This window comes from Nicotiana tomentosiformis, chromosome 6, assembly GCF_000390325.3.
Source record: "Nicotiana tomentosiformis chromosome 6, ASM39032v3, whole genome shotgun sequence".
Lineage (NCBI taxonomy): Eukaryota > Viridiplantae > Streptophyta > Magnoliopsida > Solanales > Solanaceae > Nicotiana > Nicotiana tomentosiformis.
In genome coordinates this window covers 124,729,329-124,741,876 of record NC_090817.1, presented here as the reverse complement: position 1 = coordinate 124,741,876, position 12,548 = coordinate 124,729,329, and the positions used below count along the sequence as shown (strand labels likewise).

Below are 12,548 nucleotides of genomic sequence, written 5' to 3'. Positions count from 1 at the left end.
ACTGAATATAAGAACAATGACAATACAGAAAAATCGGTGGTTCCTAAACCTGTTAAAACACAGATTGTAGCACCTCAACAACAAAAGGTTTTGGAAGAGAATATTGGAGAAAAAGGGAAAGACTTGGATGCTGAATCAACATGCCAGAACTTCAAAAATATGGCTAGACAAGGAGACTTATCTCCTAAACAGATTGAAAAAGGAAGATCAGCTGGTAGAGGCAGAAAGAAGCAAGGAAAGGATAATACTATGCAACCAGCAGGTGTTCAAACAAGAAAGACTGTTTCTAAATCCATTAACTAGATATACATGCTTTAATATGGAACATTAGATCAGTTAATACACAAAGATCCTTTGAAAGGCTCATCACAATGCACATGAAATATCATTTTGAATTTATTGGAGTAATGGATCCAATGCAACAATCAAGAAAATTGGATAAATATAGGAGGCAGATTGGGTTTGAGCAAGCATTTGTGAACACTTCTAATAAGATCTGGGCTTTCATAGATGGTAAATATGATGTAAATGTGGAGATTAATACTGTGCAACAGTTAACTTTGAAGCTATTTGATACAGAGGAGTAGAAGGAATTTATGCTAACACTAATCTATGCTAAGTGTGATCATATTGAGAGAACTGAGTTGTGGGATTCATTGTACTAGCTAGCTAGTGACATGACTATACCATGGATGGTAGGTAGGGATTTCAGTGTTATATGGGATGAGGAGGAGAAGTTTGGAGGCCTGCCTGTCTCATTGAATGGAGTAGATGACTTTAGGCATTGTATGAACACCTCTAACTTTACAGATTTGGGGTTCAAAGGAAGTATCTACACTTGGTGGAATGGAAGAGCTGAACAAGACTGCATTTTCAAAAGGTTGGATAGATGTTTTGCAAATATGGAGATACAACAACTATGGCCAGGAGTGGAAGTTGAACACCTATCAAAAATTGGATCTGATCACTGTCCATTGCTAATCACATGTAATTCAGATAATGTCCAGATTAAAAAGAGTTTCAGATTTCTATCCTTTTGGACAAAGCATGAATCATTCAAATCAGTGGTAAGGGAGAATTGGCAAGTAGATTTTTATGCTAATCCTTTTATCCTATTCAATCACAAGCTTAAAAATTTAAAGAAGGCTTTGTCAACATGGAGTAGGGCAACATATGGTGATATATTCCAAAAGATCTCAAGTCTAGAGGAGGTGGTAAAAGTCCATGAAGCACAATTTGAGCTCAGGCCTACTTTGCAAAATAGGGAAAGTGCAGGCAGAATTGTTTAGGTACTTAGCATTGGAGGAGCAGTTTTGGAAGCAGAAATCTGGCATGACTTGGTTTAATGAAGGTGACAGAAATACTAAATTTTTTCATGCACAAGTCAATGCGAAAAGGAAGCAATTACAATTGAAAACAATACAAGATAGTGAAGGAAACTGGATTGAAGATGCTACTGGAATGGCAGAGAAAGTAGTGAACTTTTTTCAAAAACAATTCCATGAAGATAAGGTACCTACTGATTTTGGAATAATTAATCATGTACCTTGCATGATCAATACAGAGCAGAACCAGGAACTAATTAAGGAAACTACAGAGGAAGAAGTAAAGCATGCAGTATTTGGACTCAATGCTGATAATACTGGAGGTCCGGATGGGTTCAATGGCCAATTTTTTCATACATGCTGGGATATAGTTGGAACTGATGTGGTTGAAATGGTGAACGCCTTCTTTTCTGGACAGGAACTACATAGGTTCATTACACATACTAACCTAGTGTTGTTACCTAAGAAGAAGGACATTAAGACTTTTTCAGTTATGCGACCAATAAGTCTTAGTAACTTTATAAACAAGGTTTTTTCTCGAGTAATTCACGAAAGGTTGGTTAGTTTGCTTCCCAATATCATCTCAGATGAACAAGCAGGATTTATCAAAGGTTGAAGTATTGTAGAAAATATCCTGCTTACATGGGAGATAGTCACAGACATTAGGTTGAGAACTAAGGCAGGTCCTAATGTAATTATCAAGCTGGATATGATGAAAGCATATAATCGACTATCATGGATATTCTTAACGAAAGTTATGAGAAGAATGGGCTTTAATGAGAGGTTTATTGGTTTAGTTTTTTGGACTATATCCAATAACTAGATTTTGTTCTTTTGAATGGACAGCCTTATGATTTTTTCAAATCGACAAGGGGAGTTAAGCAGGGTGATCCATTATCATCTGCTTTGTTCATCATTGCAGCAGAGGCTTTGTCGAGAGGATTGAACTCACTTCATTAGAATTTATACTTCTGTGATTTTGGTTTACCAAAATGGAGTCCTAAGATCAATCATTTGTCGTATGCAGATGATACGATTTTTTTTTCTCCTCTGATGAAACTTTATTACGCTTAATAATGGAAGTTCTGGCAGCATATGAGGCAGCTTCTGGTCAGCTCATTAACAAATCGAAATCAGATGTATATTTGCATCACCTCACTGATGAATCAGTGATAAGGAAGGTCGAATGCGTAACTGGAATATGTAGACAAGATTTTCCTTTCACTTATTTAGGATGCCCCATTTTCTATGCAAGAAGAAAACTGGAATATTATCAAGGATTAATCAATAAAATCCTAGATAAAATTCAGTCGTGGAAAGGAAAACTTTTATGGATAGGGGGTCGAGCAATACTTATCTCTCATGTCCTACAGAGTATGCCCATACACTTACTATCTACTATTAATGCTCCAGCTTTTGTAATTAGCAGAATACATAAACCGTTGGCAAGATTGTTTTGGAGCAATTCTGTTGATGGAATGAGTAGACATTGGGCGTCATGGGATAATCTATGCTTACCATATGATGAAGGATGAATAGGTTTTAGATCATAACAGGATGTGTCTAAAGCTTTATTTTGTAAACTTTGGTGGAATTTTAGAACAAAACCTTAATTGTGGAGTTTCTTTATGAGTCAAAAATACTGTAAAAAGTTGAATGTTATCATTGTTCCTTGGCGAAATGGATCGCATGTGTGGAGAAAAATGCTCGAGTGTATTCAAGATTCCAAATATGGCTATTTGCTCCTGCTGTGCATACTGTCCAGTGCCAAACTTCTATGCTGACCTTGCCTTTTCTCGTCCATAATTCAAGAGTGATCCATGAGTGAACTGTGATTTTTCTGCTCTATTGTGTTCCTTGTATATCTTACTAGCTATATGGGATGAGCTTCTTGATGTATCATAATGCATAGCCTCTAAATATCCAGTTGGAAATTGCTGCCTTGATAATGAATAACTAGACTCTTTATGACTATTTCCAACTCTTGTGACCTTTATTATCATGCTTGTGCCTTCCCCATCTTACCCTCCAGCGGAATGAGTACGAAGTACTAATATCACCACTTGGAAGTTGGGCCAAAGGAATGGCATAATTAAAGTGATGTTTCCTGCACCTTTGCACCATCTGCGATCATGTGTGTAGTTGTTCCTTTTGTAAGTACATGCATGTGGATCCAAATGCCACTACTGCATATTTCTGGGCAGCCTATTCCTATATTTCCAATCTGGTGCATTGCTCTTGTATATACCATGATGAATATTGCCTTTATTTTCTATAGCGTTGCTCTCTATTTGAATTGGAAACCTTTGTCTCCCAAGTGTGCTGCTTCCTTTACTGAACACTGACCAACTGTGTGGTCTCTTCGACTTCATGCTTGTGCTTATCATATTAAATCCTTCAAGGTAATGAGCATTAGGTGCTAATACCACCCACTGAATTCATATAATATGAAAAGGCATGAAAACAATAGCTTTTCCTGCAAAACAGAAAAAAGAGTTAGTAAACAATGAGCTCAGCATATCATCCTCCCTAAGGAGTTGAATATGCAGCTCCAATGATCTCTCGTGTCCCTTACTCTTCATTACCTCCTTACTCCTTATAGGTAACTTTGTCCAGCTGTTAATGATCCATTGAACAGCATTCCCACACATATGTCTCCTCAAATCAGCTATGCTTTTGATGTGCTCATATTTGAATCTTTCTATTTTTCCTATTATTTTTTGTGCTTTTCATTGCTGACATGTATCCATCCTTGTGCAACTATCTTCCTTTGTCTTTGAGGTATTAGGATGCAGCTGATCATTTTGTAGTAACACCTCAGTATATCTTGATTCATACCATAAGGAATCTCTTGCATCAGCTGTAGGCAGTAGTGTATTGCAGCTTGAAAAAATGCCTTTACCTATTCTTAATTTCCTCCCATTAGATTGAGTGCATTGCACTAATACCACCGATTGAGATTCCATTAAAAAATAGAGCCAAGACATATCACCTTCACCTGCAAAACATAAGAAAATGTTAGTGAAAAATAAACTTATCATGTTCTCCTCATCATGGATTTGAACATGATGATCAGCTGCGTATGCCCCTGCTAACACCTTGTTCCTGCTCATGTTACTCATTTTCTCCCCATTTCCCGATCTCTTGCAACCTTCACTCTTATGTATGGACATTGTAGCTTATCACTATTCACAGTCTTCCTCCCCTTGACATCAAGCTCCCAAAAACTATGACACTCCAAAGGACCTATGTCAATAGCATAATTTGCAATGTGGTCTGCTAGTTGATTACCCTCTCTGAGTGTGTGTGAAATCTGCAACTTACATCTGCCCATTAATTCCTTTATCTCTTCCACTTCTGCAGCAACTGTCCATGGTATAGCCCACACCCCTTGAATCACATGTTTTATCAACATCGAGTCTGTCTGAATATCAATCAGTATATAATCATTGTTCACACAGAACTTCAAAGCTTCCAAAATAGCCTTCACCTCAGCTTCTGTGTTTGTTCCTTCTTGGATTTCTTTGCCACAAGCATAGACTACATTTCCTTCCTCATTTCTCAACATATAACCAATTGAGCTTCTTCCTGGATTGCCCCTAGATACACCATCTGTATTTACTTTTATCTAACCCTACTCATGAATTTCTCATAGAACCTTAGTGTATTTCAACTTAGGTGTATACTGCTCCATCATGGTTATTAAGTCTGGCCATTTGTGTGGGATATTCTGTAGGCTTGGCTTCCTAAATTTCATTAATGATTGAACCATTGTTCAAATATGATATATAACTATATTGACAGAAACAAGATCCCCATACTTATAGCCCTTTCTTCTATTGCATAATTCCCACACTATGATCGATGATAGAGCTTGAATGATTGGTTTCAACCTTAGAACTGTCTGCAAAGTACAACATCTCACAATCGCTTGATGGAAAGTCAATCTATCCACATTAATACCTGCAACTATTAGAAAGTAATTCCACACCTTTCTGGCAGCATATGAAGTGAAGAACAGGTATGTCATCGTCTCTTCTTGTGGCAGCACACAAAACCAACATTTGGAAGCCATTAAATAACCCAACCTTTTGAAGAAATCATCCAATGGCAACTTTTTTTCCAAACCTTCCACATGAAGAATGAAACTTTGAATTACAACTCCTTTATCCATATATTCATATATGCATTACTTGGATCTCTTATTCTCCTCACATAATCCCAAGCTGACTTAGCACTAAACTCACCTCTTGGTTCCAGTTTTCACACATTTTTGTCCAGCATTCCATCTTGAATTGGCTTCACTTGCTGCTGGATATACTCAGTTAAATCTGCTGGTAATAATTGGTTAATCAATACTTTATTCCATCTATTTCCCTGCACCACCTCATACACGATTTGTATGGACTCATCGTAGAAAAAATCAGGTGGAGTGACAAAGTATAGAGGGCCTAGACCTGTCCAATTGTCGAACCAAAACAGTTATGAACCCATTTTTGGTTGCCATGCTATTTGATGTTGTACACTGTCTATTATATAGCAATTACAACTATGAACATCTGCTAAAAATTCTCAAACCCCGGTGTCGCAAGTGAACGAGCATCTAATAGAATATACAAAACTACTATAACTAGGGGTGGGCAATCGGGCAGTTCGGATTGGATATGAAAATCTCGGTTTGGATTTTCGGTTTTCTGATTGAATAAATTAAATACAATCCAAATCAAATCCAAATAAGCTCGGACTGGATCGGATTTTTTAAGTTCGTTTTCGGATTAATCACTTTGGATATTTTGAATTTTCGGTTTTGTGTTTATAAGTTGAGATGTTTCTTAATTTTATAAAAATAAATATCCAAATGAAGTACTCATGTTAAATTACGAGAAAAGTTCCTCATTCTCACCGCAATCATCCAAATGAAGTATTCAAGTAATGACATTATTATGAAGAAAAGCAATAGAGACATTAACACGACCTATAAGTAGCAATAGTAAATCTGTGTCTAAATATAAAGTATTCTGACAGTAACTTAGTACTAGTTAACACTGAATATTTGAGATAATATGTCACGACCCAAAATCCATTAAAGGTCGTGATGGCGTCTAACACCGATGTCAGGCCAGCCAACCTTGACTAATTAATTTTATTACTCAATTTAGTATTTTTGAATCAAAATTTTCTTCAATTAAATAGTAAAGATAGAACTCATAGAGTAAGTGATAAATATTTTTGCAACTAGTATTACTAAACAACCAATAACCACTCCCAATATCCGTTGTCACAAGTGCATGAGCATTAACAAGAGAGTAAAATAAAATACAGCATCTGTATGGAATACAAGTTAGACAGGAAAATATAAATAACTCTGAAGGAGACTTTGTTGGCTGCGGATCATAATATAGAATGCAGCTCACCTATGTTCCTGAATTATAACCATACCTCTGTACCCACAAGTCCGCTAGACATATCTGTACCTGCACAAAAATGTGCAGCAAGTATAGCATGAGTACGTAAACAATGTGTACCCAGTAAGTATCAAGCCTAATCTCGAAGAAATAGTGACGAGAGGTCGACTTTGACACTCACTATGTGTAATGACCCAACCGTTCATTTTTACTATTAAAACCACGTTCCCCTAAATAAAACTCCTCGTATGTGCTTTTATAAATTTATGACTTACGGGGATGGTTGGTTCGGGATTTAGAAGTATTCGGGTTGAAATCGGAACACTTGGTTCCTTAAGTTGGCCTTAAAATGCTAAGTTTGACCTCAGTCAACATTTGAGAAAATGACTCCCAGAATAGAATTTTTCTGATTCCAACAGCTCTGTATGGTGATTTTGGACTTAGGAGCGTGTTCTGAATTTTAATTGGAAGTTCGTAGTTAAATTAGGCTTGAAATGGCTAAAATAGGAATTTATGTTTGGAAGTTTAACTGGGGAGTTGACTTTTTGATATCGGGGTCGGAGTCCATTTCTGAAATTTTTCATAGCTCCGTTAGGTTATTTATAACTTTCGTGTAAAATTTGAGGTCAATCGGACTTGATTTGATAGGTTCCGACATCGTTTGTAAATATTGAAAGTTTTAAAGTTCATTAGGCTTGAATCTATGTATGATTCGTGTTTTAGTGTTGTTGGATGTAATTTGAAGACTCGACTAAGTCCATATGATGTTTTAGGACTTGTTGGTATATTTGGTTGATGTCCCGATGGGCTCGGGCGTGTTTCGGATGGTATTCAGAGTATTTTCCTTCATTTTGGCACTGCTATTCTTGATTCTAGAGTGGAGAGGTACCTCAGATCATGTTCCTAGCAGGGTTGTTTCATTTCTTAAAGCTCAACGAATGGTTGAGAAGGGGTGTGATGTGTATCTGTCCTATGTGAGAGATGTTAGTATTGATACTCCTACCGTGGAGTCAGTTCCTATAGTAAAGGATTTTCGTGATGTATTTCCAGCGGATCTTCCGGGTATCCCACCCGACAGGGATATTGAATTTGGCATTGATTTGTTATCGGTCACTCAGCCTATTTATATTCTACCATATCGTATGTCCCCAGCGGAGTTGAAAGAATCAAAAGAACAGTTACAGGAATTGATTGATAAGGGCTTCATTTGGCCCAGTGTATCGCCTTGGGGTGCTCCTGTATTATTTGTAAAGAAGATAGATGGTTCTATGTGGATGTGTATTGATTACAGCCAGCTGAACAAGGTTACAGTGAAGAACATGTATCCATTGTCACGTATTGATGACCTATTTGATCAGCTTCAGGGTGCCAGGGTATTCTCTAAAATTGACTTGCGTTCAGGCTATCATCAGTTGAAGATTCGGGAGCCAGATATCCCGAAGACTGCTTTTAGGACTCGGTATTGTCATTATGAGTTCCTTGTAATGTCATTCGGGCTAACCAACGCCCCAACAACATTTATGCACTTAATGAATAGTGTATTTCAGCCCTATCTTGATTCTTATATCATTTTGTTTATTGACGACATTCTGGTGTACTACCGGAGTCGTGAAGATCATGAACAACACCTGAGGACTGTGCTTTAGACTTTGAGAGAAAAGAAATTATATGCAAAATTTTCAAAGTGTGAATTCTAGCTTGATTCAGTGGGATTTTTGGGTCATATAATTTTGTGCGAGGGGATCAAGGTAGATCTGAAGAAGATTGAGGCAGTGCAAAGTTGGTCCAGACCGTCCTCAACTACGGAGATCCAAATTTTCCTTGGTTTGGCAGGGTATTATCACTGATTTGTAAAGGGTTTCTCTTCTATTGCTGCATCTATGACCAAATTGACCTAGAAGGGTGCTCCGTTCAGGTGGACCGAGGAATGTGAGGAGAGCTTCAAAAAGCTCAAGACAGCTTTGACTACTGCCCCAGTTTTGGTGTTACCTATAGGTTCAGGGTTTTATACCGTGTATTGTGATGTGTCGTGTATTGGTCTAGGCACAGTGTTGATGCAAGATGGTAGGGTGATTGCCTACCCGTCCAGACAGTTAAAGGTACATGAGAAGAATTATCCGGTCCACGACTCTGAGTTAGCAGCTATTGTTCATCCCTTGAAGATTTGGCGGCATTATTTATACGGTGTCCGTTGTGAGGTCTACACCGATCACTGGAGTCTACAACATCTGTTTAAGCAGAAGGATCTTAATTTGCGATAGTGGAGATGGTTGGAGTTTCTTAAGGATTATGATATCACCATTCTCTATCATCCCGAGAAGGCTAATGTAGTGGTCGATGCATTGAGTCGTAAGGCGGAGATTTTGGGCAGCTTAGCATATTTATCGGTAGCAGAGAGGCCTTTAGCCTTGGATGTTCAGGACTTGGCCAACCAGTTTGTTAGGTTGGATATTTCCGAGCCAAGCCGAGTTTTTGCTTGTGTGGTTTCTTAGTCATCTCTTTATGATCGTATCAGAGAGCGCCAGTACGATGACCCCTATCTTCTTGTCCTTAAGGATACAGTTCAGCACGGTGATACCAAGGAAGTCACTATTGGAGATAGCGGTGTATTATGGATGCAGGGCAGGCTAGGTGTGCCTAATGTAGATGGTTTGCATGAATTGATTCTCCATGAGGATCACAGCTCGCGGTACTCCATTCATCCGGGTGCTACAAAGATGTATCAGGATCTGAGATAGCACTATTGGTGGAGGAGGATGAAGAAAGACATAGTGGAGTATGCAGCTCGGTGTCTCAATTATCAACAGGTAAAATATGAGCATCAGCGGCCATGTGGATTGCTTCAGAAGTTAGAGATTCCGGAGTAGAAATGGGAGCGAATCACTATGGATTTCGTTGTTGGACTTCCACGGACTCAGCGGAAGTTTGATGTAGTTTGAGTGATTGTGGCTAGGCTGACCAAGTCAGCTCATTTCATTCCTGTGATGACTACCTATTCTTCCGAGCAGTTGGCTCAAGTCTATATTCGCGAGATTGTCAGACTTCATGGCGTACCGGTATCTATCATCTTTGACCGAGGTACGCAGTTTACATCACGGTTCTGGAGGGCAGTACAACGTGAGTTGGGTAGTCGTGTAGAGTTGAGTACAACATTTCACCCTCATACGGACAGGCAGTCCGAACGCACTATTCAGATACTGAAGGATATGCTTCATGCATGTGCGATAGATTTTGGGGTGCTTGGGACCAGTTCTTACCACTTGCGGAGTTTGATTACAACAACAGTTACCAGTCGAGCATTCAGATGGCTCCATATAAGGCCTTGTATGGTAGGCGGTGCCGGTCTCTAGTGGGTGGGTTCGAACCAGGCGAGTCTAGGCTATTAGTACAGACTTGGTTCATGATGCCCTGGAAAAGGTTAAATTGATTCAGGATCAACTTCGTACAGCCCAATCTAGACAGAAAAGTTATGCGGATCGGAAGGTTCGTGATGTTGCATTCATGGTTGTGAGCGGGTCCTGCTCCGAGTTTCGCCTATGAAGGGTGTGATGAGATTCAGGAAGAATGGCTAGTTGAGCCCTAGGTATATTGGGCCTTTTGAGATTCTTGAAAGAGTTGGAGAGGTGGCTTACAGACTTGTACTACCACCTAGTCTCTCTGCACTTCATACGGTATTCTGTGTTTCAATGCTCCGGAAGTATCACGACGATCCGTCTCATGTGTTAGACTTCAGTTCAGTTAGACAAGGATCTATCTTATGTTGAGGAACCAGTGGCTATTTTGGATAGGCAGGTTCAAAAGTTGAGGTCAAAAAACATTGCTTCTGTGAAGGTTCAGTGGAGGGGTCATCCGGTCAAGGAGGCGACTTGGCAGACCGAGCATGATATGCACAGCTGTTATCCTTATCTTTTCACCACTCCAGGTATAATTCTAAACTCGTTCGAGGACGAACGTTTGTTTAAGAGGTGGAGAATGTAATGACCCAACAGGTCATTTTTACTTATAGAACCTCGTTCCCCTAAATAAAACTCCCCATATGTGCTTTTATAAATTTATGACTTGCGGGGATGGTTGGTTCGGGATTTCGAAGTGTTCAGGTTGAAATCGAAACACTTGGTTCCTTAAGTTGGCCTTAAAATGAAAAGTTTGACTTCGATCAACATTTTGAGAAAACGACCCCAGAATAGAATTTTGATGATTCCAACAGCTCCGTATGGTGATTTTGGACTTAGGAGCGTGTTCGGAATTTTAATTGGAAGTCCGTAGTTAAATTAGGCTTGAAATGGCTAAAATAGGAATTTAAGTTTGGAAGCTTGACTGGAGAGTTGACTTTTTGATATCGGGGTCGGAGTCGAGTTCTGAAAATTTTCATAGCTCTGTTAGGTCATTTATGACTTGCGTGAAAAATTTGAGGTCAATCGGACTTGATTTGATAGGTTCTGGCGTCGTTTGTAGAAATTGAAAGTTTCAAAGTTCATTAGGCTTGAATCTATGTGTGATTTGTGTTTTTAGTGTTGTTGGATGTGATTTAAAGACTCGACTAAGTCTGTATGATATTTTAGGACTTGCTGGTATATTTGGTTGAGGTCCCGAGGGGATCGGACGTGTTTCAGATGGTATTCGAAGTATTTTCCTTCATTTTGGCATTGCCGGTAGCTGCTGATTTATGGTATTTTAAACCTTCTTCACGATCGCGAAGATTGGGACGTGATCGCGTAGGATTAGTTGAGGCAGTGTTAATTCTGTTCTTCGCGATCGCATGAGATCAACCGCGATCGCGTAGGTTTGGCTAGTCTGTGCATCGCGATCGCGTGGCATTGTTTGCGATCGCGTAAGGTTAATTGAGGGCTGCTAAGTTTTGTGCTTCGCGATCACGTGTGGATGTTCGCGATCGCGAAGAGTAAAAGCCTGGGCAGAGAGTTTAAGTTCTGAAAATGGGACCATTTTTAACGATTTGGAGCTCGGATTGAAGCGAGTTTTGGGAGATTTTCAGAGAATATATCGGGTAACTCAATTTTGTTTAGATTACCCAAATCCATCATTGTTTTTATTTGTTAATTGGTGATTTCGAATTAATTATGACTAGATACGAGTCGATCGGAGTTGGAAAGTCGAGGAAAAGGCATACTACTTGGTTAAATTGGAGCAAATCGAGGTAAGTGACTTGTCTAACCTTGTGGGGAGGAAATTTCCCCTAGGATTGTTATTAATGTGATAATTGAAATATTTTGAAAGTCGTGTACATGAGGTGACGAGTGTGTACACGGGCTAAATATGAAAAATTATGTCTTTAAATTGTGTAGATCGCTGTTGAATATTAATAAAAAAATTTACTTGTCATATTCTTCATCATTGATTTAAATGTTAATATTTTAAATTTGCTTGATCTTTTCCTTCTAATTGTTTTACCTGTTTAGTTAAAACTTGGTTTCTTTTATTCTGTGCATTATTGAAGGTTGATTTTCTTTAAATTAGATATTATTAATATGAATTATTTGATATTTTAAATTTGGTATTGAAGCAACGTACAAAAAATTTTAAATACTATTTTGTTGAGCTATTTATTCCCGAATATTTTTGTGAGATTTCGTACTCATTGTGATGGAGCCGTGAGCTCTATATTATGGAAAAATATTATTGTTAAATTATTTTGGCATGAGCCGTGAGCTCTTTATTATGGAAAAAATATTGTTGTTGATTTATTTTGGCTAATTAAAATATTTGGGCACTTGAGATGCAAATTGTGATATATTGTGATATTGATACGCATGCAGTGGTATAAGGTCTGGGTATTGAAACGCATGTGATGAGATAAGGG

General features: G+C 38.5%; 1 protein-coding gene across 1 annotated transcript; it reads left to right on the top strand.

The window, feature by feature from the left end:
- The first annotated feature begins 677 nt into the window (after positions 1-677).
- LOC138894716 (uncharacterized) lies at positions 678-1,289 on the top strand. Its single transcript, XM_070179444.1, has one exon. It carries the CDS (start codon positions 678-680, stop codon positions 1,287-1,289), a length of 612 nt encoding a protein of 203 aa, XP_070035545.1.
- Positions 1,290-12,548: the final 11,259 nt, after the last annotated feature.

What these genes read in the sequence shown, in the direction of transcription:
- LOC138894716 (XM_070179444.1), top strand. Translation starts at nt 678, where the DNA reads ATGACTATACCATGGATGGTAGGTAGGGATTTCAGTGTTATATGGGAT.